The sequence below is a fragment of the Miscanthus floridulus genome, chromosome 3, assembly GCF_019320115.1.
Source record: "Miscanthus floridulus cultivar M001 chromosome 3, ASM1932011v1, whole genome shotgun sequence".
Classification (NCBI taxonomy): Eukaryota; Viridiplantae; Streptophyta; class Magnoliopsida; order Poales; family Poaceae; genus Miscanthus; species Miscanthus floridulus.
The window spans coordinates 9,227,425-9,251,623 of record NC_089582.1 but is presented as its reverse complement, the minus strand read 5'-3'; the positions used below and the strand labels follow the sequence as shown (position 1 = coordinate 9,251,623).

The 24,199-nt window shown below is 46.6% G+C and overlaps 3 protein-coding genes across 5 annotated transcripts; 2 read left to right on the top strand and 1 right to left on the bottom strand.

The window, feature by feature from the left end:
• The first annotated feature begins 413 nt into the window (after positions 1 to 413).
• LOC136541339 (probable pyridoxal 5'-phosphate synthase subunit PDX1.1) lies at positions 414 to 2,098 on the top strand. Its single transcript, XM_066533174.1, has one exon. The coding sequence runs from the start codon at positions 773 to 775 to the stop codon at positions 1,724 to 1,726; it is 954 nt and encodes a 317-aa protein (XP_066389271.1). The 5' UTR covers positions 414 to 772; the 3' UTR covers positions 1,727 to 2,098.
• A 2,657-nt stretch (positions 2,099 to 4,755) lies between these two features.
• Positions 4,756 to 9,360, bottom strand: LOC136541338 (uncharacterized). Its single transcript, XM_066533173.1, has 8 exons — positions 8,816 to 9,360; positions 8,557 to 8,658; positions 8,370 to 8,451; positions 8,228 to 8,247; positions 7,847 to 7,907; positions 6,257 to 6,351; positions 5,080 to 5,172; positions 4,756 to 4,966 (listed from the first exon to the last, which is right to left on the bottom strand). Exons 1-8 carry the CDS (start codon positions 9,263 to 9,265, stop codon positions 4,904 to 4,906), a joined length of 966 nt encoding a protein of 321 aa, XP_066389270.1. The 5' UTR covers positions 9,266 to 9,360; the 3' UTR covers positions 4,756 to 4,903.
• Positions 9,361 to 10,603: 1,243 nt separating this feature from the next.
• Positions 10,604 to 21,818, top strand: LOC136541337 (uncharacterized). Of its 3 annotated transcripts, XR_010780335.1 has the most exons (9): positions 10,604 to 10,721; positions 10,987 to 12,822; positions 12,905 to 12,982; positions 13,213 to 13,365; positions 13,867 to 14,178; positions 14,325 to 14,447; positions 14,625 to 14,712; positions 20,813 to 21,093; positions 21,323 to 21,818. XR_010780335.1 is itself a non-coding variant. In XM_066533171.1 (8 exons), exons 2-8 carry the CDS (start codon positions 11,131 to 11,133, stop codon positions 20,986 to 20,988), a joined length of 2,622 nt encoding a protein of 873 aa, XP_066389268.1. In that variant the 5' UTR covers positions 10,604 to 10,721; positions 10,987 to 11,130; the 3' UTR covers positions 20,989 to 21,311. The 3 variants fall into 3 exon arrangements, 2 of the variants coding, with proteins under 2 accessions (XP_066389268.1, XP_066389269.1); XM_066533171.1 differs by lacking the exon at positions 21,323 to 21,818 and having other exon boundaries at positions 20,813 to 21,311; XM_066533172.1 differs by lacking the exon at positions 21,323 to 21,818 and having other exon boundaries at positions 10,611 to 10,721; positions 10,936 to 12,822; positions 20,813 to 21,311.
• Positions 21,819 to 24,199: the final 2,381 nt, after the last annotated feature.

The following is a 24,199-nucleotide window of genomic DNA, read 5'->3' as shown; positions in this document are numbered from 1 at the left end:
AAAAAAAAATCTTACAATCCTAGATCCTCATCCAAGCAGTCTATTTTTATAAGGATTTTAACTCATAGGTTTTTAAAATTTCAAAATCTAATAAAATTATAGCGGTTTTTTATCCGGATTCTCAAAATCCATTGAGATCCAGACGACAACTAAGTATAATAACAGGCTATAGATAGGATAAATGCGGAAGCGGAGAAAACAAAAGAGGAGAAAGAAAGAAAGTGGACAGTTTATATATAAGAATCAAGAAATTTCACGAGAAAAGAAGATAGACCATATATTAACAGTGAAGAGTAGGTAGGCTGAGAAATGAGCTGCCAGCACCAAAACCATGGCAGCTGAGCTGAAGCGTTCATTAGCTCGGGAGTTGGGACTTGGTTGCTTCTCTACCCTAGGCGTCTCTGTCAGATAAGGAGGAGAGAAGAGCAGAAGCGAAATTGGATGGATGGAGGGTGAGCAGCCACTCAGCCCACTCGCATTTGGGCCGCCCGTTCAGTGGTAGTGGGCCATCACTCCTCCCCTCCTTCCTCCATCCATTTACCACCCACCCCGCCGCCGCCGCCGCCCTCCTCTCTTCTTCTCCCCTCAACCTGAACCTTCCCGAGAGGACAGATAGGGGGACGGAAGGCACCCGCATCAAGGAAAGCAAAAGAGGCCGTCCAGCACTCCGCGGCAGGCAGTCTCTAGAACCCTCCCTCTCTTCTCCCTCCCCACGCCGATCCAATCCAATCTAATCCATTCCAATCCCCTCCACACCCAACCAACCAAAACAATGGCGTCCGACGGCAGCGGCGTGGTGACGGTGTACGGCAACAACGGCGCGGCGCTGCTGGAGCCCTCGAAGCAGCCAAAGTCGGCGACTTTCTCCGTCAAGGTGGGTCTCGCGCAGATGCTCCGTGGCGGGGTCATCATGGACGTCGTCACCCCGGAACAGGCCCGCATCGCGGAGGAGGCCGGGGCCTGCGCCGTGATGGCGCTGGAGCGTGTGCCCGCCGACATCCGCGCGCAGGGCGGGGTGGCGCGGATGTCGGACCCGGGCCTCATCCGCGACATCAAGCGCGCCGTCACCATCCCCGTCATGGCGAAAGCCCGCATCGGCCACTTCGTCGAGGCGCAGATCCTGGAGGCCATCGGCGTCGACTACGTGGACGAGAGCGAGGTCCTCACCCCCGCCGACGACGCGCACCACATCAACAAGCACAACTTCCGCGTGCCCTTCGTCTGCGGGTGCCGCGACCTCGGCGAGGCGCTCCGCAGGGTCCGCGAGGGCGCCGCCATGATCCGCACCAAGGGGGAGGCCGGGACGGGGAACATCGTCGAGGCGGTGCGTCATGTACGCTCCGTCATGGGCGACGTCCGCGCGCTCCGGAACATGGACGACGACGAGGTCTTCGCCTATGCCAAGCGCATCGCCGCGCCCTACGACCTCGTGATGCAGACCAAGCAGCTGGGCCGACTCCCCGTCGTGCAGTTCGCGGCCGGGGGTGTGGCCACGCCCGCCGACGCCGCGCTCATGATGCAGCTCGGATGCGACGGCGTCTTCGTCGGCTCCGGAATCTTCAAGAGCGGCGACCCCGCCCGCCGCGCGCGCGCCATCGTCCAGGCTGTCACCCACTACAGCGACCCCACCATCCTGGCTGATGTCAGCGCGGGACTAGGGGAGGCCATGGTCGGCATCAACCTCAACGACCCAAAGGTCGAGCGATACGCCGCCAGATCCGAGTGAACAACCCTATCCGCTCCGCCGCATCACCATCGTCATCTTTCTTATATATTTGTGTCGTCCATCCATCCATCTGCCTTCGATATGCATCTCGGCTCCGCCCTTCTCTTCTTAATAATTTTTGCATACAGTAGCTTATTTCTCTCTCAGTCAGTAATAATGAAATGAATGAATGAAATGGTAAGAGACAAAGCTATGGTACTATGCAGAACCTCTTTAATTTTGTGTCTTCTTATTAGCTACTGTATTAAGTTAGACTAGGCTCCCCTGGTTTATCATGTACTCAAATGTTGGATGGTTTGTATTTCTGTCACTCAACCAGCTGTGCTTATTGCTTATGAATGGTGAATCAATGAATGAATCACATGCTCTTCATCCGGTTATGTCCCATTGATTTCTTTTTTTGTTGGATGTTTGCTTTCTGGATGAGAGCATTGAGTTATTTTAGGGATGATTTGATGCTACTCTTTGATGTTCTGTCAGTCTGAACATTCTATCTGACAGAGATACACAAGTTGATTGGATTGTTCAGTTGCAGTTTAATTTCAGTAAACAGATTTTTTTTTTATTTCAGTTCGGAGACTGAATTCAGTTCAGCACAAGCTTGATAATATATTGGTGTGCAAGGTCTAGGGACACAATCTGGTGTAATCCTATATAGAATTTGTATTTCAAATTTGGAGATGGGAGATGGGGAAGAGATTTTTTTTTTTGGGGGGGGATTTAATTTGGTTTCGAGCTAAGAGAGAGAGGAAGGGATCAGGGAACAATAGGGAAACAAGAACCTTGTGTCTTGTTAGCCACTGTATGTATTAAATTAGGATAGCTAGCTTCGTCACTCAGCCAGCCCTTTTGATTGCTTATGAATGAATTGACTTAGACTGCTGTTGATCTCATGGTCTTGCATTGATTTGTTTGTTGGATGCGTGTTTAGTTATTTGTTGGATGAGAGTATGAGTTGTTTTTAGGACAATTAGATGTTGCTCTTTGATATTACTAGCAAAATGCTCATGCTTGTTAAGGTGGTTAGCCCAACAAACAGATCAATGCCTATGCTCAAACTAATTTGGATCTATTCTTAAGGTGAGTAACCAGCTAACAAAGTGAATTTTCCTGCGGGCAGCCTCACTTTGATGCAACCTTGCCTAAATTCACATTTTACGTGTGAGTGCAGGTTTTACCTGTATCTCTTTCTTGAGGCTAAGATTAAGATGGCTAATTATCTTAATTTAGCTGTCAGGTTGAAAAGGTGAACTAAATTATATTATCAGCAATCTTGTTTGCATTTTTCTCAGCCACACATTACTTTTTAACTTTGGGTGGTGGGCCAGGATTCCGACTCACATTGAGTGGTTGAAATTTTTGAAGCCTGAAATTTAAGTTTAGCTTGGGCAACATGTTGGTTGAAATGTATTTCTAGATGAGTGTAATCTGTGGTAGCATGGTTCCCTTGTGATTTTTCATGAACTGAATTTCTTACATATTTCTTCAGTCAATTTCTTGTGCCCCACACGCTTGAGTGACAGCAAGTAAAGTAGCTGTGCCAAATTGCGACATGCTTATATCCCTTTGCCTTTTTTTTTGTCTAGCTTCTGGTGAGCAAGAACATTTTTGGAGAACCCCTGTTGTCTTGTTTCAAAAAAAAAAAAGAACCCAGGTTTGCCGAATCTGAAAATAACACAAGATTTACTAAAGCAGCTGAATTGGTACATAACAATGAGAATTGGCGGGTGTAAAAACTCGGCGGCCGGACTAGTAGTCGATCCCTTCTCCTTATTCGTTTAACTGTTGCTTGTCGGTTTCAGCCAGCTTAAATCAGCCAACCAATAGTGTTTTTCTCTCACAACAAATCAGCACCAGCCAGTCCAAACCAGCCCAGAAACCAACTAGCGAACAGATTTGTTGACCAGTGGCCGAACAGTATTTTTCTCTCACAACAAACCAGCTTGTTGTCTGCACAAGCCTGAATTATGGTTATTGCTCTTCTCCATTCTTATAAGCCATAAATACTTGTGACTGAACGAACTGGAGCTGGACAGAGCCACTCTTGTTCAACTGATTTTTACTGACCTCCTGGCAGGAGAGGGGTACATTGAGATGAAACCGGGAACATTAAAGTCAGTCAGGGTTCATTCCTAGTTTAACCAGTACATGGAGAAAGACATTGGCAAACCTGAAAATGCACTGAATTCTGCCAACAATACACATTTCAGACTTAGCAGTTAGGAACAGATATAGATTAGGGACACTTGTACGGTGTGAGCTCATGTTATAATCTGAGTTCCGAGTATGAAAAAGCTGACAAGAGCCTCTCTACTTTCAGAGTTCATTCAGCCTGGGAAAAAAAGACAATGTCTAGGTGTTAGTTGCTTGGTATGTTTTCCTGAACATTGGAAAAAAAGACAATGTCTGTCGCTCATCCGTCCTGTTTATACATGATGAAGAACGATCTCGTCTGCTTGCACTGATTTATTTGCTGGGAAATGCCTACTTTGAGTCACCTTCCAACTCTGATCTTATCTTACCACAGTTCAGTGTACACCAGTTGTCCTCAACAGTCGGATGTGTTTACGTTTCACCAGAGCTGAGAATGAACTCTGAAACAATGCATGTAAGTCATCTGGCCTATCGAAGCAGGCACCTTAATACATTTCTGCATCTTACTACTGCCTCTGTTCCAAATTATAGCCATTTCGGAATTTCTAGATACATTGATTTTATTACATATCTAAACATAATGTACATTTAAATACATAACATACATATCTAGAAATTTTGAAATGGCAGGAGTAGAATTTGGTGGTAGGCAAGGGCAGACAATGGATACAATTGCTGAACAGTCATGATAGTATCCCATAGATTGTCCGAGTGCGATCTCACCCATTACAAACCTAATCAAATGCACCCAACAGATGCAACGCGATATCACAAGGGCGAGGCTTCTAAGTTCTAATACTGCTGTTTTGTTCACATCCATCACTAATGCCAATATAAAGGATACATATATACTATAGATTCAGAACAAATGCGTGCAACCAAAAATCCCGAAAAGGGGAGGGAGGTGTGAAATTAATAATCTGAATATCCAGACACCATCTCAACACGCTTTACAAGCAACGAGGACAACATTATGCAAAGCAAGATACATGCTGCTTCTACTAACACAGACTACCTATGTTCCTATTCCTCATCAGAAGAGTCACTTAAAGGAACCTTCTTTTCCTCACTGGCCGCAGAAGAATCCTACCCATGAAACATAAAAGGTCAGTTAGAGACAAAAGGCAAAGTGGGCCCCATATATGAATTACCACTTTTGGGCCAACAGGAAAAAGAACACATAAATGAGGAGACATTACCTTCATTTTGTCCCAGTCCTTCAATTTAGAACCAAGCATGTATGTGTCACGAAGAGGTGCCCATGCTGGTTCATCTTCATCTTTGCCAGTATGCTAGAAAGGGCAGATCAATTATGAGAGACAGCTCAAGGCATTAAGGTTCACTTACAAAGCAAATATTGAATCAACTAACAACACCTGTTAGGCTAAAGACTAAAAACAACACAACATGTGACTCTTCAATTTGTGAAACCAAAAATTTAGACTGCTAATTTTACCACTACCGTCTGGCTGTGTCATCCTTGCCGCATTGACATGGCAAACAACAAATCTTTAGACCACATTTTCTAACAAAACATTTTCAAACCAACTGAAATTTTAATCTAATATTTGAATCTGAGGCCGTTGAAACATGTGGACAACCACACCTGAGGGCTTAGGTAAAGTGCAATGAAATAAAACGCCCAAGGCAATAGGAGCCTGGGTACTGCGTAGCACAACAGGAAAATTACGCATGTTGTCTTTACCAGTAAGAGCCTGGAGCACAGAAACAAGAGGATGGTTCCGGTGATCATGTCACGGTGCTCATGGTTACTACTACTAAACCAGTTACTCCAATGATTATTGTTGCCAGGTCTAGTCAACCATCCCGTCCAGTTAGCCTATTAAAGCAAAATAACAACAACCAAGTGGCGCCCAGCACCTAAGTGGATACCTTTTAGAAAATTGATTAAGTGTGGTTACTCTTATTGCAATGAACTTGCCCAAACAATGAACTAGCAAGTTAAGGTTGTTTTATCAATAATACAGCTTTAGTAACTATCGTCTATCGGTTTGATTGCTTATACACTCTATAGAGATATTGTGGCTAATACAAAGCCTGCCATTCAATAAATCCTGATCTCCTAATGCTGCGTGTCAAAAATCCTCATCACAACAATAAAACATTCAGCAGAATTTAGCTTGACCTCCATGATACTAAAGGTTGAGATTCAAGTGCATAATGGGTAGTGTGCTATAGCTATAGTTTGAAATTCATGCCAAGTCATAATACAATTTCCCAGGCATCAATCAATATATGTAGATGTGGAAAGTGGGTGGTGTTCCTGTAACTAGTTTGGCAAATGCCATGGCAGTGAGACATCAGTGGCATATTGTCCAAATAAGAGTCACCAAAGAAATAATTTGCAGTAGGTACCTTGGAGAAATTGGAAGATGCCTTGCTCTTTTTATCTTGATGAGATGGCATCTCCAGTTCCGCGAGGAAGGTGTTTTTTCTTTCTTTTTGTAGAACTGTCAGGTGTTATCAGGAAGTCGTTCAGAATATTAGGATATGATCACCGCTGGCACGTCTCAAAATGAAATGTATAAACACACAGTGTGTACAACAAAGGTTTGAAATAACAGTGTAACACAGTACTGCAGTGCAATGAAAGGCAACAGATGCTGTCTCTGTTTGGACCTCTTAATTTGTATGTTTGAGTAATCAAAGCGAGTGTGCATCTGTTTGCATTTATTGAATCATATATCAAGAAGACATATTGAGTGGTCCATCATTTGTGGGTTTTGTAGGTCCAGCTAACATAGTCCTACACTGCTCAAGAACAAGAATACAAACCAACCCCAGTATGAGTTGAAGTACTAGATAAGACCAAATTTGGTAAGTGCCTATTTCATGAGAAATGAAAATGCTCTAGTTTTATAAGAAAAATGTTTCAAGTTAAATAAAAATATTCTAGAAGTTGAAACAAAATGGATGCATATCACATATCTCCAATTACACGCATAGTAAGGAATTATATAAAGTAAGAGAATTTATAATACCAAATTGGATTTCAACATCTAAAGGCATACAAACGCTATCATATCTATTTGATGACTTCAGTGCCATATTCCATGCTGGCTATGTGCCCAGGACTTTCCTGGTATAAGATCAAGAAACACATATATTCTGTCTTGCTTGTAGCCACGTTTTGTAAGTCGCTGTTGTCCAGGTCACTCATGTGTAACCTGGACAGGGGCAACTTACGAGCCGTGGCTATAATCAAGGCAGAATGTATGGATTTCTTGATTTTGTACCAGGAAAGTCCTGTGCACATAGCCGGCATGGAATATGGCATTGAAGTCGTCAAATACATATGATAGCATCTGAATGCGTTTAGAAGTTAAATCCAATGTGGTATTATAAATTCTCTAACTTTATATAATTCCTTATTATGCATCCAATTAGAGAGATGTGATAATATGCATCCATTTCTTTTCTCACTTCTAGAATATTTTTATTTCACTTGAAACAATTTTCTCATAAAGCTAGAACATTTTGCTTCTTTGGACCGAAAATTTTGTTTCTTAGCTTAACATTGCATTTCTCGAGCAGAACCTTTTTCTTCTCATGAAGAAGAGCGACTCATTCATATGCTCAACTGTTGAAGTAGTCCAGGCCCTATTACTCTACTAGCTGTACAGGATTTTTCTAGTATAAATAAATCCACCCTACACAAAGTGTTTGGAAAGGAACTTTGCATGTTGGATGTTAGTCTTCCTCAATTAAGTCAACAACATTAATCATGACATCTATAATACAGAAATAACTAAAAGCCTCTAAGAAGGAATGTAAGAAATATGTTATATAGCTTCCAGCCAAGCATAACTCTATATATGGCACTGGAAAAAATTGAGTTTTAGCAGATGCAGTGTAGAATACAATGAACAATGCAATTCATAGACTCCAAAAAAAGGAGAGGAGGAACGGCTATAGCATAGTAGAGTGAGGAGGTCAACATCATACCTTTGGCATCTTTAGTCCTTGATGGATTCAAATCTTTCCGAGGCTTCTGTGCCTTGCTCACCTGGAAAGAAAAGGCGATTTCAATAACTATCAGCCCATCAGTGCAGAATATACTAATATCCATATAAGTTTTTTCCACTATCATTTAGTATGTAAGTGAAGCCATTTTAAACATTGGACAAAATAATTATATCTGTTGTATGTAGTCTGTCCTAACATCTAGAATACTACTGTACCTACTGTCATATAATCGATGAACACCCAAAACCATTACAGAGGCAAGAATAGGTGGAGTAAACACAGTTCAGATCACTACAATGAAGAAAAGTAGCATGTAGAGTTTAAAAGTCAGAGGGACTGAGATAAGATTGGTGTGCTTACCGCATTGAAAAGCCTGACAACTGATTGACCAGCGGCCGAACAATACATGTAAAAAACAAATTTTAGTCAACAACACATTCAATTCGGTAAATCTATAATTTGAGAGATGCAAAACGACATGGTATTTAAAACAGAGCATTACCCCCCTTGGTTGCAACCTTGATGAGCTCCTTTTCTTTGCTGTCCAAGTGGTCTTTAGGTATGACATGGCCCTTCTCTGCTGCCTAAATTTTCCGTTTCCACCAAACAAGAGCAAATTAATTAATGGCTTGCAGTAACCATATTTCAAGGAGAGTGCACCTAATGTGCAAGGAGGGTGAGAGCGGTACCACTCGCTTCTCCTTCCGAGCCTCCCCCTTGGGCTTGTGCTCCTCCACCTCCTCGGCTAACTTGGCGGCCACCAATGTCTTGTGCGCTGACATGATTGGACCCTAATGAGAGGGAAACTTGTTAGCAGTCTAGCAGAGACAGCTCACATTTTCGTCTCGATTGATTGCCCGTCATACGCCAGCCAGCCAGACAGACAGACAACAACAAATGACGAAATGCAGAAAAACTATATCGGAAGAAATGAAGGCTGGGAATTACCAGGGGATTGTCGGGGAGTTTCTTGGCCATGATCTTGAGGAAGGCGACGCGGAACGCCCTGCAGCCTTGCTCGAACCTCGTGACGGCCGAGCTGGAGGCCCCCTCCTCTTCGTCCTCCCCGTCCTCGTCCTCCTCCGGCTCGGAGTGGGAGAGGGCCTCGTCATCGTCGCCGTCGTCACGGCGGCGGGGATTCGGCGGGTGCTCCTGCTGCTGATCGTCATCTTCTTCCTCTTCATCGTCGGAGTTGTAGTCGCGGGCCCGCTTCCGGAGCAGCTTGAGGAACTTGGCGCTGGGCTTGTTGCGGCGGCGGCGGACGGAGTCGTCCTGGTCGGAGCGCGCGAGCTTATTCTTCTTCTTCTTGCCCTTGGGTTGCCTCTTGCGCTTGCCGGGGTTCGGGGCGGCCGCGGCAGCGGGCGGAGGAGCTGACAGAGTCTGGGTAGCGGCGGCCATGGATGGCCTGGCTAGGGTTTAGGGCTCTAGCGGCGGCACTGGAGTTCTGGCGGCGGCGGCCCTGCCCCACTGCCGCGCGGCCTCTCAGGATTAAGTCGGCATGGCCTGGTCTAGGCTTGGGCCTGAGCCTGGGCCTGGGCGTCTGTGGCTGCTGGCTGAATGGAATGGGCCAGGCCGATTTGTTTTCGGTCCGGCTCCGAGAATAATGCATTAATAGTGCTAAAAAAAGAATGATTCATTAATGCAAACATTTTTTTATTAAAAACTCCCTCGTCCTATAAGATTGTCAAATTTTAACCAAATATGTATAAGAAAACATTATTAATTATGGTATCATGAATCATCGAATCATTTTCACAATAAATTTATTTGGAGAACAAATGTTGCTAAAGTTTAACCAGGATGCACGAATCCCATAGTGACATTCTCCTTGAAAAGGAGGGAGTATAAATTTATACAGAAATTAATAGCAATGCCAAATAAGTTATTAAATTGAGTACAAAAATATTTCCGTAGTACATTCATTTAGAGACACAAATATGAATATTATTTTTCTATAAACTTTGTCAAATCTAAGAAAATTTGACTTGTTCTAAACCTACAATTGTACTCGTTTTAAGATTGAGGGAGTAGTTAACATCCACTCCAATCAGTTGCTAGCTCTTTCCCCCGTGGACTACTGGGTGCTAGTCTGCAACTCATTAAAAAAAAAGATTCTCCAAAAAAAAGACCAAATGTTAGCAAAAAAAAAAAAAGGCCTGGAAGATTGGCTGTCAACTGGGCAATGGCAGCCGTATTATTCGAGTATCGTCATCCTCGCAATGACGGCAAGTTGAGTAACGCCGGGCACATCATGCAAAACAATGACAGGCAAAGGTACGTACTCCTGTTCCCATTCTAGTATTATTTCTTAATTATTATCACCAGACAATAGCCAGCCGCCCAGCCCTCTTGGTGCCTGTTTAGTTCCCAAAATTTTGCAAAATTTTTTAAGATTTTTCATCACATCGAATCTTTAGACGCATGTATGAAGCATTAAATATAAATAAAAAATAAAACTAATTACACAGTTTAGACGAAATTCACGAGACGAATCTTTTAAGTCTAATTAGACTATGATTGAACACTAATTATCAAATAACAACAAAAGTGCTACGGTACTATTTTCTAAAAAATTTCGTCTAACTAAACATGGCCTTGGTCTCTTGGCCGGTTTCCCCTTGCCCGCGGTCAACCGACTGGAGGTCATCAAGGTGCCGCCGACCCAATCAATCACAGACAGCTGAGTCAGCCAACAACAACTCCTGTCCACTCTTATGCGCACATCAGCAGCCGGAACAGGCAGCTTCTTCACAAGTCACAACTGAAGCAAAACAGCACAGGCTTGAGTTGGCCATGTTCAGCTCTCACCTCTGCCAGCAGCAACCCGTCAGCTGAGACCCAGAGGCCAGATCAGGTCAGTTCAGTAGCTTCTCTTCTGCTTTCTCACTGCGTGCAGCATGCCTGCCTTCCACTTTGATACTTAGATTCAAGTTTCCGTAGTGTTCCATGATAATTCCCAGAAAAAAACACTCCCATCCGCCTGAAAATACACAAACAAAAAGGCAGCACTTATGATTCTTCTTTTGCTTCCTTTTTTCGGTCGATCTCGTGTTGCCATCTATTTGTAGCTCGGTGCTCAACAAGGTTCTTATCGTCCCTGTTATGTTATGACTGGACAGGAATCAAGGCCCTGGACCTACCAGTTAAAGGTTCCTAGTAGTTTTGCCGTCAACAACCTAGGACCACAGATTTATAGGTGCTAGCACCTCAGAGACATGAACTGAACTACTAACTTCAGTTCAGGCACTCTCAAAATCAGCAACATGGACTGGAGAGAACAAGTGTTCAACATTTACGAACAAAACCCCCAAAAGCAGCTGCCAACAAGTCCTCCATTCGGTGGCACCACCACCACCAGCAGCAGCAGCAGCCAAGCATCATGGAAGCAAATCCCTCCAAACCCTTATCAAGTTCAGCGAAAGAAGATAAAGTTCATCTGCAGCTTTGGCGGCGTGTTCTTACCAAGGCCAAGTGACGGGGAGCTCCGGTACGTTGGTGGCGAGAGGCATCTGGTTCGGATTGACCGAGACATGTCATGGCGCGAGCTGACCTGCAAGACAACAAAGCTAATCAGGCGGGATCACACGATCAAGTACCATCTCCCAGGGGAGCAACTGAACATGCTCATTTCCATCACCTCTGACGATGACCTTCGCAACATGATTGATGAGTGCATATTTCTAGAAGCAAGCAGAGAGAGACTTACCATGTACCTTTTCTCCGCGAACGAGGATGAGCATGGTGTGCACTTCCTTGTCGCACGCTCATCATCCGAGGCAGAAAAGGAAGCACACTTCATTGCTCTCGTCAATGGACTCGCCGCACCAATTGTGGCATCAAGAATGCACAGCCTTGGGAGCACGTCAGCCAGTGATCTAGATCAGGTGATGCTTGGCGCCAAAGAGGATAGGTTGCCGGCAGGCATGGAAGAGGAATATTCACTGCACATCAAAGGCAAGCCCTCGCAAGGGATCGTTGTAGAACTGCCAAAAACATCAAGTGGGCCGCTGGAGAAGACACTTCCAACACCAAAATTCCTGACACGGAAGGCCAGAAAAGATAATGTGCAAAACAGGGAAGGCAACCTGATCACCTCTGGTAGAAATGTTCACTTTGGTCCATGTGTGCCATCTGAATCCACACATGCAGCTACGAGAGGGACCAGTAGTGATCATGCTGTCTCAAGACATCAGCCAGAAATGCAGCAAACTACTACAACTATAACTGGAAAGGGCCATCAAGCTACAGGATCTCAGGAAAAAGGATCACTGAGAAAAGAGCTGCTGATACCACTAGACAACAGCAATGTGAACATATCATCATCTAATTCAAGTCCAACACCCCATACAAATCAATCCGTGTTTTTTATACTTGAATCTTCATCAAGGGACTCCCAGAAAACGGTGAATCAACAAACAAGCTCTGACAATAAGAAGATGAGACCAGAAAGGAATAGCACCCAGGAAGAAGGTATATCTCATTCAGCAGCAGCAACAGAACCACCAAGAAATAATAACAACTTCCAATTGCATAATAAGACGGAGATACCCGAACATAGTCCTGAGTCTGCTTCTCCTATGCACTGCCAGGATGATATGGACATCAGTTCAAACTTGCATACCATGGAGAAGTCAATTGCAACCAACAGCATGAAGCAGCAACAGCCTGCAGTTCCTAATACGTGCGGTAACACTCCACAGAAAGATCATCCATCCAAGACTGCCAGCAATAGCAGTGAAACATTACTTTCTAGCCCTTTTACATCTTCAGACAAGAGAACTGAGCCGAAACCAAATACTCTAGTGCGTGCTTTGAGCGAGAGACAACAAGAACGGCCCAATGAACAACCGTCAAAAGTGATCAAGTCTCGGTCAGTTGGTGCTAATAGTCCTCAGATCATAGTTCTGCCACAAGAAGCTAAAGACAACATCGCACCATTGATCTCAGAGCATGAAGTACATCTGCGCATTTCTTTTTATATGCTGATTTGAAAATATTACCTTGCTGCATAACTTAAAAATATGTTTTCCCTGGTAGGAACATGAAACCAAGAACAGTGAACAAGATAGTCTGAAAAATGCAGAGTTGGGCAGAGGTCTTACAAGTAATGTCCAGGTTTGTAGTCAACTTCTGTAATATGTAACATAGCCACTTGAAGCTCAGGAAAAATAACTGAAAGGATCAAAAGAAACAGGTAAAAATGATAATTGGTTCGTAAAACAAGACTTAATGTGTGTATACAAAAGAAAGGGTTTATAAGCAAATATCCAAGGACATTCCTACATTTCCGCAATAAATAGAAATTATGCAGTACTTATTCCTGAAATTAGTGACATATATGGCAGATAATAAGCAACGAGGACCTCGAAGATCTCCGTGAGATGGGATCCGGTGCATTCGGAACAGTTTTCCATGGAAAATGGAAGGGAACTGATGTTGCTATTAAACGGATAAAGAATAGTTGCTTTATGTTACCATCACCTCAAGCCGATAAGCTGGTAAGCCTCTATAATTCACCAGCATTTTTTGAGGGCACAGCAAAGGGTCTTGTCCATGGTCAGTTTAAGAGGTATAACCCAGTGTCAATATTCTTCAAGGGTATCATATTAGGTACTGATGTTTCATATTATTATCTGAACTGAGAAATAAGGTTACATATCCCTGATTCCATTCTCCTTTAAACAACCTAAACTGCATGTTATTGGACATGAACCGTACAGTACAAGCAGTAAGCTGCTATGTTTGGCCGCAAATATTAGCTAATATGGGATCAGAGCAACAACTGTAGCAGCCACAGATTTATTATCTTGATACAGGATTCAGAATCAAATACAACAACAACAACAACAACAACAACAACAAAGCCTTGTTGTTGTTGTTGTTGTATTTGATTCTGAATCCTGTATCAAGATAATAAATCTGCAACATGTGCAAATCAAAAGAACACAAGGACTATTGCTTTATCCATCATAAGAAATACAACATGTGCAAACATGCAGATTACAGAATTTTGGAGAGAAGCAGCCATCCTCTCGAAACTTCACCACCCGAACATTCTGGCATTTTATGGAGTTGTAAATAACGGACCTGAGGCAACATTAGCTACTGTAACAGAATTCATGGTCAATGAATCTCTCAAGAAAGTCCTCCTTCGCAAGGACAAGTATCTTGATTGGCGCAAACGGATAATGCTTGCAATGGATGCAGCCATTGGGATGGAGTACTTGCACTCCAAGGACATTGTCCACTTTGATTTGAAATGTGATAACTTGCTAGTGAATGTTAAGGATCCATCTCGTCCCATTTGCAAGGTAAGTTACAACACAACTCAGTAAAATTTGTTTCATCTCAAGTTCTAAATGCATTGCTGACAAAAGATAAGCTCAGTATGGCATGAAAGCTGAAATTTAGCATACAGCTGGAGTTGATGCACATAACAGAGAATCAATTACTACAGGTTGCTGATTTTGGCTTATCGAAGATGAAACAAGCCACCCTTGTTTCTGGTGGAATGAGAGGAACACTTCCATGGATGGCCCCGGAGTTGCTAACAATGAGTAGCACTAAAGTATCTGAAAAGGTACTGTTCTGACTCTTTGACATAGTTAAAGCCTAACAGCAAGAAATTCACCAAAATTTAAGTTTCCCAATGCAAAGTTGCAGACAGAAATAATAAGGTGAATTGCTTGGTTCCTACATGGACATTCTTTTTTCTAATTGCTAGACCAAATACATGTTTTTTTTTGTGTTGGCACAGATTGATGTCTATTCTTTTGGCATTGTAATGTGGGAAATTATCACGGGCGAGGATCCATATGATGGCATGCACTATGGAGGAGTGATAGGTATGCTTATGTTAAGATGAAACCTTCCTTCTGAACAAGGACACCACACCTTTGTTGCTGACAGCATCCTATGTATGAGTATGAGTGATTTGCTTGATGCAAATTTAAAATATGGACTTTCAAAGCAACTTGATGTCCCACAGGCCACAACCACAGCATTCAATGTATGGACAGCAGCTATTGATTTCACACAACTAGAGGCTTTTTGAAAGTTTTTATATGCCACTTGCTGTCTCATTTCATAGATTACTGATGCTCACATTACCACATAACCAAAGGAATTGATAGAAGCCAAAGGCTGAGATTAATTAGCTTAATAATGATTACAGTAGAGGTGTTACATATATATATATAGAGAGAACAAGAGAGCCCCAAGGGCCTGGCCAGCCTGGAGGCGGCGCCCCAAGGGGCCAGTCTAGCCTAGGGAATTAGCAACAATAAATAGGGACTAATAACTCTAACACCTCCCCGCAGTCGGAACGTTGTTGGGACGAACGTTCAAGCTGGAGCGAAAATCCATGAAGACCGAGGAGGGAAGACCCTTGGTGAAGACATCGGCGAACTGCGACGTGGTGGGAACATGAAGCACACGGACAGCCCCAAGGGCGACCCGTTCCCGAACGAAGTGGAGGTCGATCTCCACGTGCTTGGTGCGCTGATGTTGAACGGGGTTGGTGGAGAGGTAGACGGCGCTGACGTTGTCGCAGTAGACGAGGGAGGCAGAGGCCAGCGGGTGATGCAGCTCCTGGAGAAGTTGCCGCAGCCAGGAGGCTTCAGCCACGCCGTTAGCAACAGCGCGGTATTCGGCCTCGGCACTTGAGCGCGAAACCGTGGGTTGGCGCTTGGAGGACCAGGAGATGAGGCTGCCACCAAGGAAGACAGCGTAGCCGGAGGTGGAGCGGCGGGTGTCGGGGTAGCCGGCCCAGTCAGCGTCGGTGTAGACCACGAGCTGAGTCGGAGCAGAGCGGGGAATGACAAGGCCAAAGTCAAGAGTGCCCTGAAGGTAGCGAAGGATCCGCTTGGCAGCCACAAGATGAGCTTCCCTGGGATCATGCATGTATAGGCAGACTTGTTGAATAGCGTAGGCTATGTCAGGCCGGGTGAAAGTCAGGTACTGAAGGGCACCAGCAAGGCTGCGGTATGCTGTAGGATCAGCAACAGCAGGGCCGGCAGTAGCAGAGACCTTAGCACAAGTGTCAACGGGGGTAGAGCATGGCTTGCAGTTACTCATGCCGTGGCGAGCAAGAATGTCCAGGGTGTACTGACGTTGTGAGAGAAATAGAGTGTCCCGGTTGTGCTGAACAGCTATGCCAAGGAAATGGTGCAGACGACCAAGATCTTTCATGGCGAATTCTTGTTTGAGTGCGGCGATGACCCGGTGTAAGAGTTGCTGAGAAGATGCAGTGAGCACAATATCATCCACATAGAGGAGCAGATAGACTGTTTTAGTACCGCGCCGGTAGATAAACAGAGAGGTGTCAGACTTGGCTTCGGTGAATCCCAGAGTCAGCAGAGAGGAGGCAAACTGGCTGTACCATGCGCGCGGTGCCTGCTTCAAACCATAGAGTGACTTGTTGAGTTTGCAAACATGTTCAGGGAGAGTAGAATCAACAAAGCCAGCGGGCTGTGAGCAGTATACTGTTTCGGACAGGGTGCCATGAAGAAAGGCATTCTTCACATCAAGTTGATGGATCGGCCAATCCCTGGAATGAGCCAAAGTGATGACTGTGCGAACTGTAGCAGGCTTGACAACAGGGCTGAATGTTTCATCATAATCAACACCGGGCTGTTGAGTAAACCCGCGAAGAACCCAGCGAGCATTGTATCTGTCCAGAGAGCCATCAGCATGAAATTTGTGCTTGAAAAATCCATTTACCGGTGACAACATTTGCCTTGGGAGGACGAGGAACGAGGTCCCAAGTGTGGTTGTCGGAGAGAGCAGCAAATTCCTCTTCCATGGCCTGGCGCCAGTGAGGATTGGCAAGAGCGTCGCGACACGTGCGCGGGAGCGGGGAGAGGACCTCGGCGTGCAGACCGAAGAGAGGCTGTCGGAACCCGATCTTCCCACGGGTAGCCATACCATGGGAATTGGCGACAGGTGAGATGGGAACAGCCCCAGTTGGAAGCTGGGGGCCGTGCTTGACGTAGTGCGGTGGAGATGGGACGATGCTGGAGCGTTGAAGGACGGGAGCCTCAACAGAAGGCTCGGTCGTCGGGCTTGGTGCAGGAGGACGCCGGTGGTAGACGTGGATGATGGGCGGCCTGTGGACCGGCGCCTGTATGGGTGGTGCTGGAGGCATTGTGGGCGCCGAGACAGCTTGCACAGGGGGCGCTGCAGGCACCTGTACAGCGGGCGCTGCAGGTACAGAGGGCGCCGCAGGTGCCTGTACGGCGGGCACCGTAGGTGCCGGGACAGTGGGTGCCGCAGGCGCCTATACAGCGGGTGCTGCAGGTTCCTGAACAGGGGGCGGCCTGGGCATGGAGACGCCTGGTGGCGGCCCAGCAGCCCTGGGAGTACCTGCAGATAGAGGAGGGACTGACGGGGAATCGTCATTAGTTAGAAAATCAAGTTCAGTGGGTGGAGGGGAGGGCCGACGGAGGGAAAAGGGAAACGTTGTTTCGTCGAAGACAACGTGGCGAGAGATGATGACCCGATTGGTGGTAAGGTCAAGGCACCGATAACCCTTGTGATCCGGAGAGTAGCCGAGGAAGGCGCACAAAGTGGACCGAGGGGCCAGCTTGTGAGGGGCAGTGGCGATGAGATTTGGATAGCAGGAGCATCCAAAGGTCCGGAGATCATGATAGGAGGGAATGGTGCCGTGGAGAGCGAGGAAGGGGGTGCTCATATGCAAGGTTTTGGTGGGGAGGCGATTGATGAGGTGGGTGGCTGTGGTGAGAGCATCGGCCCAATATGAGGAGGGCATGGAAGCTTGGAACAACAAGGTGCGGGTGGTGTTGTTGATGGTGCGAATCATGCGTTCGGCTTTGCCATTCTGCTGTGAGGTGTAGGGGCAGGACATGCGGAGAGAGACACCTTTGGCAAGGAAGAAAGCACGAGATGCAGAGTTATCAAACTCGCGGCCATTATCACATTGTACAACCTTGATAACGTACCCGAACGGAGTGAGCACGAAAGCAAAGAAATTGGAGAGAACAGGGAAAGTGTCAGATTTCAGGCGAAGAGGAAATGTCCAAACAAAGTGTGAGCAATCATCAATAATGACTAAATAATATTTAAATCCAGATACACTGATGACAGGTGATGTCCACAGATCACAATGAATTAAGTCAAAATTTTTTATTGCACTGGACAGGGAACTAGTGAAGGGCAAGCGAACATGGCGCCCAAGCTGGCACGCATGGCAGATAGAATTATCATCAGGTTTGCTGCACACGATAGAAGAGGTTTGAGCAAGCCGCTGAAGGGTAGCTTTGCCGGGGTGTCCGAGGCGGCGATGCCAAGTGGTCGGAGAAGGAGTGGCTACGAGAGCGCAGGAGCCGGAGGATGATGATGGAAGCTGCAGGGTGTACAGAGGCCCCGAGCTGTTACATCGAAGGAGGACGTTCTTGGAACGGAGATCCTTCACAGAAATACCAAGAGGGTCAAATTCAATAGAAACAAGATTATCAGTGGTAAACTGTCTAACAGAGAGAAGGTTTTTGATAATGTCAGGGGCAACAAGAACATTATTAAGGTGAAAAGGGCCAGGAAGAGTGGAGTAGCCAGTACCCATGACCGGTAAAGTGGTTCCATTGCCGACAACAATGGAGGAGGGGAAGGAGGAGGATGGTGACAAAGTGACCATACCGGAGTTAGAAGCGATGTGGGAAGAAGCTCCCGAATCGACGACCCAGTCCGAGGCGCTTGGCGGCGGAGTGAGGGAGACGGTGCTGAACGCGTTGGCGAGCGCCTGAGGATCCCATGGAGACCATGCAGACGAGGGCGCCGGGGCGGGCGGCTGGTAGAAGGCAGCCGGCGCCGAAGGATAATATGCACCGGGGGCAGCAGGGCCACCCATCATGGCCTGCTGTGGTGGCTGGCCAGGGCGCGGTGGTGGGCCGCGAGAGCCGCCGGAGGAGGACCCAGGCCACATATGAATGGACCCAGTCCACGGGTTGAGGAAGGAGGGCCACTGTGGGCCACCGGGAGGACCGCCGGTGGGCTGTGGGCCGCCAGCCGAGTTGCCTTGGCCGCGACCACCGCGGCGACGCCGGCCACGACTGCTGTTGCCACCAGCCGGAGCCCCCCCCCCTCCCCGCAGCTGGTGGAGTTCGCTGGGGTGCAGCAGCAGGGGTGGGCGTCCTGGAGGGCGTAGAGGCGACGAGAGCTGAAGGAGGCGCCGAAGATGGTGCCATGTTGAGCTCGGCCAGGCGCAGGTCAGCACGAACGTCGGCGAAGGAAGGGAATGGTCGCTGGCGGGTGATGAGTTGAGACATGAACTGGAAACGCTCATTGAGGCCGCGCAGGACGTTCAGCACGAGGGTGCGATCCTGGACGGGCTCGCCAAGATCAGCAAGTGCATCGGCCATGGTCTTCATCTTGCGGCAGAAGTCGTCGACGGAGAGGGCACCCTGGCAGAGAGTGCGGAATTCGGCGTCGAGGAGCATGGCGCGGGACTCGCGATTGTTTAGGAACTGCTGCTCCAGCCCGAGCCATGCTCCCCGAGCGGTGATGCCTTCCCGCTCGTGGATGACGTCCAGAAGGTCAGGGGAGATGGTGTTGAAGATCCAGGAGACAACAACGCAGTCCATATGGGACCACGCTGGATCGTAGAGGCGGGAGTCGTCGCAGAGGACGTGATCCTTCAGGGCAAAGCGGCCGAGGAGGAGGAGGACGTAGCCGCGCCACTTGGAGTAGTTGGAAGCCTGAAGATCGAGGACGATCGGGATCAGGTTCTTGATATTTTGGACGGCGGCAGCCTAGCTGTGAAGATGGGCGATGGCGGCTGCTTCAGAGGAGAAGGAGCGGGCGTCGTCATCGTCCTGCGGGTCCTCGTCGCGATGGAAGTCGCCGCGAAGGCGCTCCCGGAGGGCCGCGGCCTGCTGCTCCAGGGCATCTGCCTGCGCGCGCTCTTTGGCGAGAGCGGCGGCGGCGAGGCGAACGCGCTCCTGGGCCGCGGCGGCGTTCTTGAGGAGGTCAGCCTCCGCCTGAAGGGCCAGGCTGCGCTCGGTGTTGGTGGAGCGCAGGGAAGTAGCCTCATCTTCCAGCTTCTGGGCGGCGGCGAGTGCCTCGTCGCGGAGCTTGGCTGCGGTGGAGGCACCCAGGGCACCAGAGTCGGAGGTGGTGGCCATGGGTGCGCGCGGGCGACGGCCAATCCGAGGGGCGCGCGCGCGGGAGCCGGGCGGAGAGAGAGGCGCGCGCAGCGATCTAGAGTCGCGCGCAGCGGCCGAGAGGGCGCGTGTGCCTGGGAAACGCGCGTGCGCCTAGGAGAGCGGAAGCAGAGGGTGGGCGGTGCGGCTCAGGAGAAAGCGTCTGATACCATGATAGAAGCCAAAGGCTGAGATTAATTAGCTTAATAATGATTACAGTAGAGGTGTTACATATATATAGAGAGAGAACAAGAGAGCCCAAAGGGCCTGGCCAGCCTGGAGCCGGCGCCCCAAGGGGCCAGTCTAGCCTAGGGAATTAGCAACAATAAATAGGGACTAATAACTCTAACAGGAATAACATATATCCATTATATTATATCCATAAAGCCAGAATGACGCATTAACACTCCCTCATATAAATTTCCTCTCACCCCATTCTATATTTCACTTGACTGAGAAGCCCAGGTTGGTGAAATGTTGTGCCTTGACCAGTTTGATTTCCAAAATCATCAAAGTTATCATAAAGAACTTCCAGGAAATATTTTTGTCTGGGTTGTCAATGGTGCCAAAGATAGCTTGGATTATGTCCTAGTTTTTAGGAGTCAACTAACTAGCCAGTTCCAGGCCTAGTGTTGAAAACCAGCAGCCTTATTGAAGTTGCTGGATTCAAGAAATTGATTGAGACAATATAAAGATTTGCATATTCTTCTGGATGCATTCTCATACAGATAGCGATGGTGTCTAAGGATACAGAATAATGTACCATACCTTTTGTCTGTGTGGTATGCAGGGGGTATTTTGAGCAACACACTACGGCCACCAGTGCCAACTTCATGTAACCCAGAATGGAGGAAACTGATGGAACAATGCTGGTCAACTGAACCTGAGAGACGCCCTTCCTTCACTGAAGTTGCATCTCGTCTCCGTACCATCCTAGAAGCAAGCCAGAGAGAATCTCCACGTTAATAATCTGCATGGACAACACTCTGCATCTGTACATATTACCTCCCAGAGCATGACGCAGTAATGGATATTTGTTCTGAAACTGGTATCAAGTCTCAGCATGAAAATGTAAACCCCAGTTTCCCCAAAGTAAAATACGGGCAGTGTACATTGATTTGGCACCCCCATGTACTGAATTTGAATGCTGCTGTGTTGTTACTTTTTTTCAAAAAAGAAAAAAAAATCTGCTATGTTGTTACTTAACCTGTAGATCCAAATGAGACGAGAACTTTCACAAATATTTGCCTATTCTTTTATAATATGTAAATTTGAATGCTTCGCTAAAATCAATACGCAGTCGATTCCCGCGGAGGAACAAAACAAAATATATCCAGGCAGCAGAACTGAAGTCATGTACCTGCCAGCCAAAGAAGCGGGGCTTGCTGAAAAGCGCATCAACGACTCCAGCGTTTCGTCGAGCATCTTGAGAGCGGGAAAAAAAGTTTTGTGTCATCGACCTGGCACTGACAGTGACCCCGGCCACTAGTGCCTCGCCTCCGACCACAACCACAACCAGTGCGGTGGCCGGTGCCGGTAGCGACCCACCTGAGTTGGCACCGTGGGTGGCTTCGGCGTCTGAATGGTGTCTCCAAAATCCAAACTGTGGATTTGCGTGCGACGATGCGGGAGCGGAGGAGCTGGTGCGCCGTACGTTGGGGGTAGTGATCCGTGGATCCGTTGGAGGAAAAAAAAATGATCTTCTTTACTTTGTCTCTTCCAGTGGCGGTGGTGAGGCCACCGGAGACGAAGGAACAGGCTACAGGCCGGCGGTGCGGGGGCGGAGCGGGAGCGCGGCTGGAGCAGAAAACCAGGCGGCGGCGTTTGTTGGTAGATTAGAAGCATGGGCGGATACAGAGGGTATTCCCCGTATACCCAACTATTTTAGCATACTTCTATATATATATATATGTATATATACTTGTATATGTACATGTATAATGTCATATTTTGTAGTATTTTCACTCATTGAAGCCCAAAATAGTAAACAAATAGCCTCTCAAATTGGCTCATATTTTGTAGTATTTTCACTCATTGCAGTTAAAAACAACTCATTTTTTTTATTGACGTGGAAGTAGGAATACCCAAGTTTGGAATCCTGGCTCCGCCACTGATTAGAAGAAGCCGGTGTGGGCTGTGGCCGCGTGATGTTTTTGCGGAGTTTCTTTTTGGGGAAAAAAAAGTCTATTCTAGCCGTTACAATCGACTATCCTTTTTATTATGAAAAAAATCAACAAATACTTGATAATGTTTTTTAAAATACCGAAAAATATCTCTAAACTTTTGAAAATTCCAAAAAATATATAAAGATAGATTGGGATATGATAAATCCAAAAAAAATATTTATAGCTCGTGAGAATATCTCTAGATACTTTGAAAAAAATAAACTTAGGTCTAGGATAGTAGAAAAAGTATTCAAAAAATTCCCAAAACATTCTAACAGACGTGTAGACGTGTTATGAAAACTTTACATAACGGACAACATAACACGCAACCAGTACAAATGCATAGCATAAATGCACTCGGCACTAATGTATGTTGCATTATATTTCATGCCCGTTACATCTTATGTTTCTGTTTTGCAAAGTTTTAAAAAAACATGTTTATACATCGATTAGAATATTTCAGATATTTTCTAGAAGTTTTTAGAGATGAACCCAATTTGTTGAAGTTCATAAAGATGTCTAAAACATATGCAACATCTAGATAAAACACATTTACAACATACATCTGAAACAGATGAAGCATTTTAAATAGACGCTTGCAACATATGTCTGAAACATATGCAACATCTAGATGAAACACTTGCAACATAGGTTTGAAACAGACGAAATATTTAGAACATACACTTGCAATATACATGTATAGCGACTGCAACATATGCAATATTCATATAAAACACTTGCAACATACAGATGAAACTTTTGAAACATACACTTACAGTATACATTATAGCAACTGCAACATATCAAATATCTATATAAAACACTTGCAACATATAGATGAAACATTTGAAACACACACTTACAACATATGTGTATAGCCACTGCAACATATGCACACCATATCTACTTTCACTACTACACAAAATCTTTTGCGCAGCGTTTTCAAAATGGCCTCGGAGGCGAGCGGCCCGGTTGCCCGCCTCGGTTATTCGAGGCAGGGCAACCGGGCCAGCAACCGCCTCGGTTAATACATTAATCGAGGCGAACATTGTAAAATAACCGCCTTGGTTAATTAGTATTAATCGAGGCGGGCATTGTAATATAACCGCCTCGGTAAATCATTAACCGAGGCGGGCATTGTAAAATAACCGCTTATTAACCAAGACGGGCATTGTAACATAACCGTCTCGGTAAATCATTAATCGAGGCGGGCATTGTAACGCAACCGCCTCGGTAAATCAGGCCTAGCTCAGGTCCACACAAAATCCATTATACCGGGCCCATATATAATCAAGGACTTAGGGTTTCATCTCAGTAATTCCTACTCCACACAGCTGACTCCACACAGCCACCCCTTCCTCACTTTCTCCCTCCCTCCGACCCTCCTGACGTCCTCTCCCTTCGACCGAGCGAGCGAAACGGGCAACAGGGGCCGTGCCTCCCTCCCTCCTGAGCAATGCGACCTCCTCCTCCTCCTCCTCTAGCGTGGCCACGCAGATGCCTCTTCCTCCTCCGATGCCCCGATGTGGTTGCGCACCCCTCCTCCTCCTCCTACGTGGCTACACGGCACCCTCCTTCTCCAACCGCGTCGGCCTCCTTCGATGGCCTCGAAGGCACGCGGCCTCCTTCTCCGATGGATCCAGGGACGGGGCGTGTGGATCCGGCGAGGAGAGGAGGCGGCACATGCGGATCTGGCGAGGAGCAGGCTTAGCTCCTTCCCCTCTTCCCCACTGAAAGTCCTAGTTTGGTTTTGGATAATTGATAAAACCTAGGACTACCTTTGATCTAAGTGAGTGAATTACATAAGGTGGTACAATCCAAGTGATTGAGCAAGGTGAGGTCCATGGTGATGAAGGTGGACATGAAATGGTGATGATCAAGCTCAACTTGGAAAAGAAGAAAGAGAAAAACAAAAACCAAGAAGATCAAGGCAAAGGTATATGATAGGTTTTTGTTTTGGCACTTAATACACCATAAAGGGTGTAAGTGCACTTAGGATCGATATCCATACT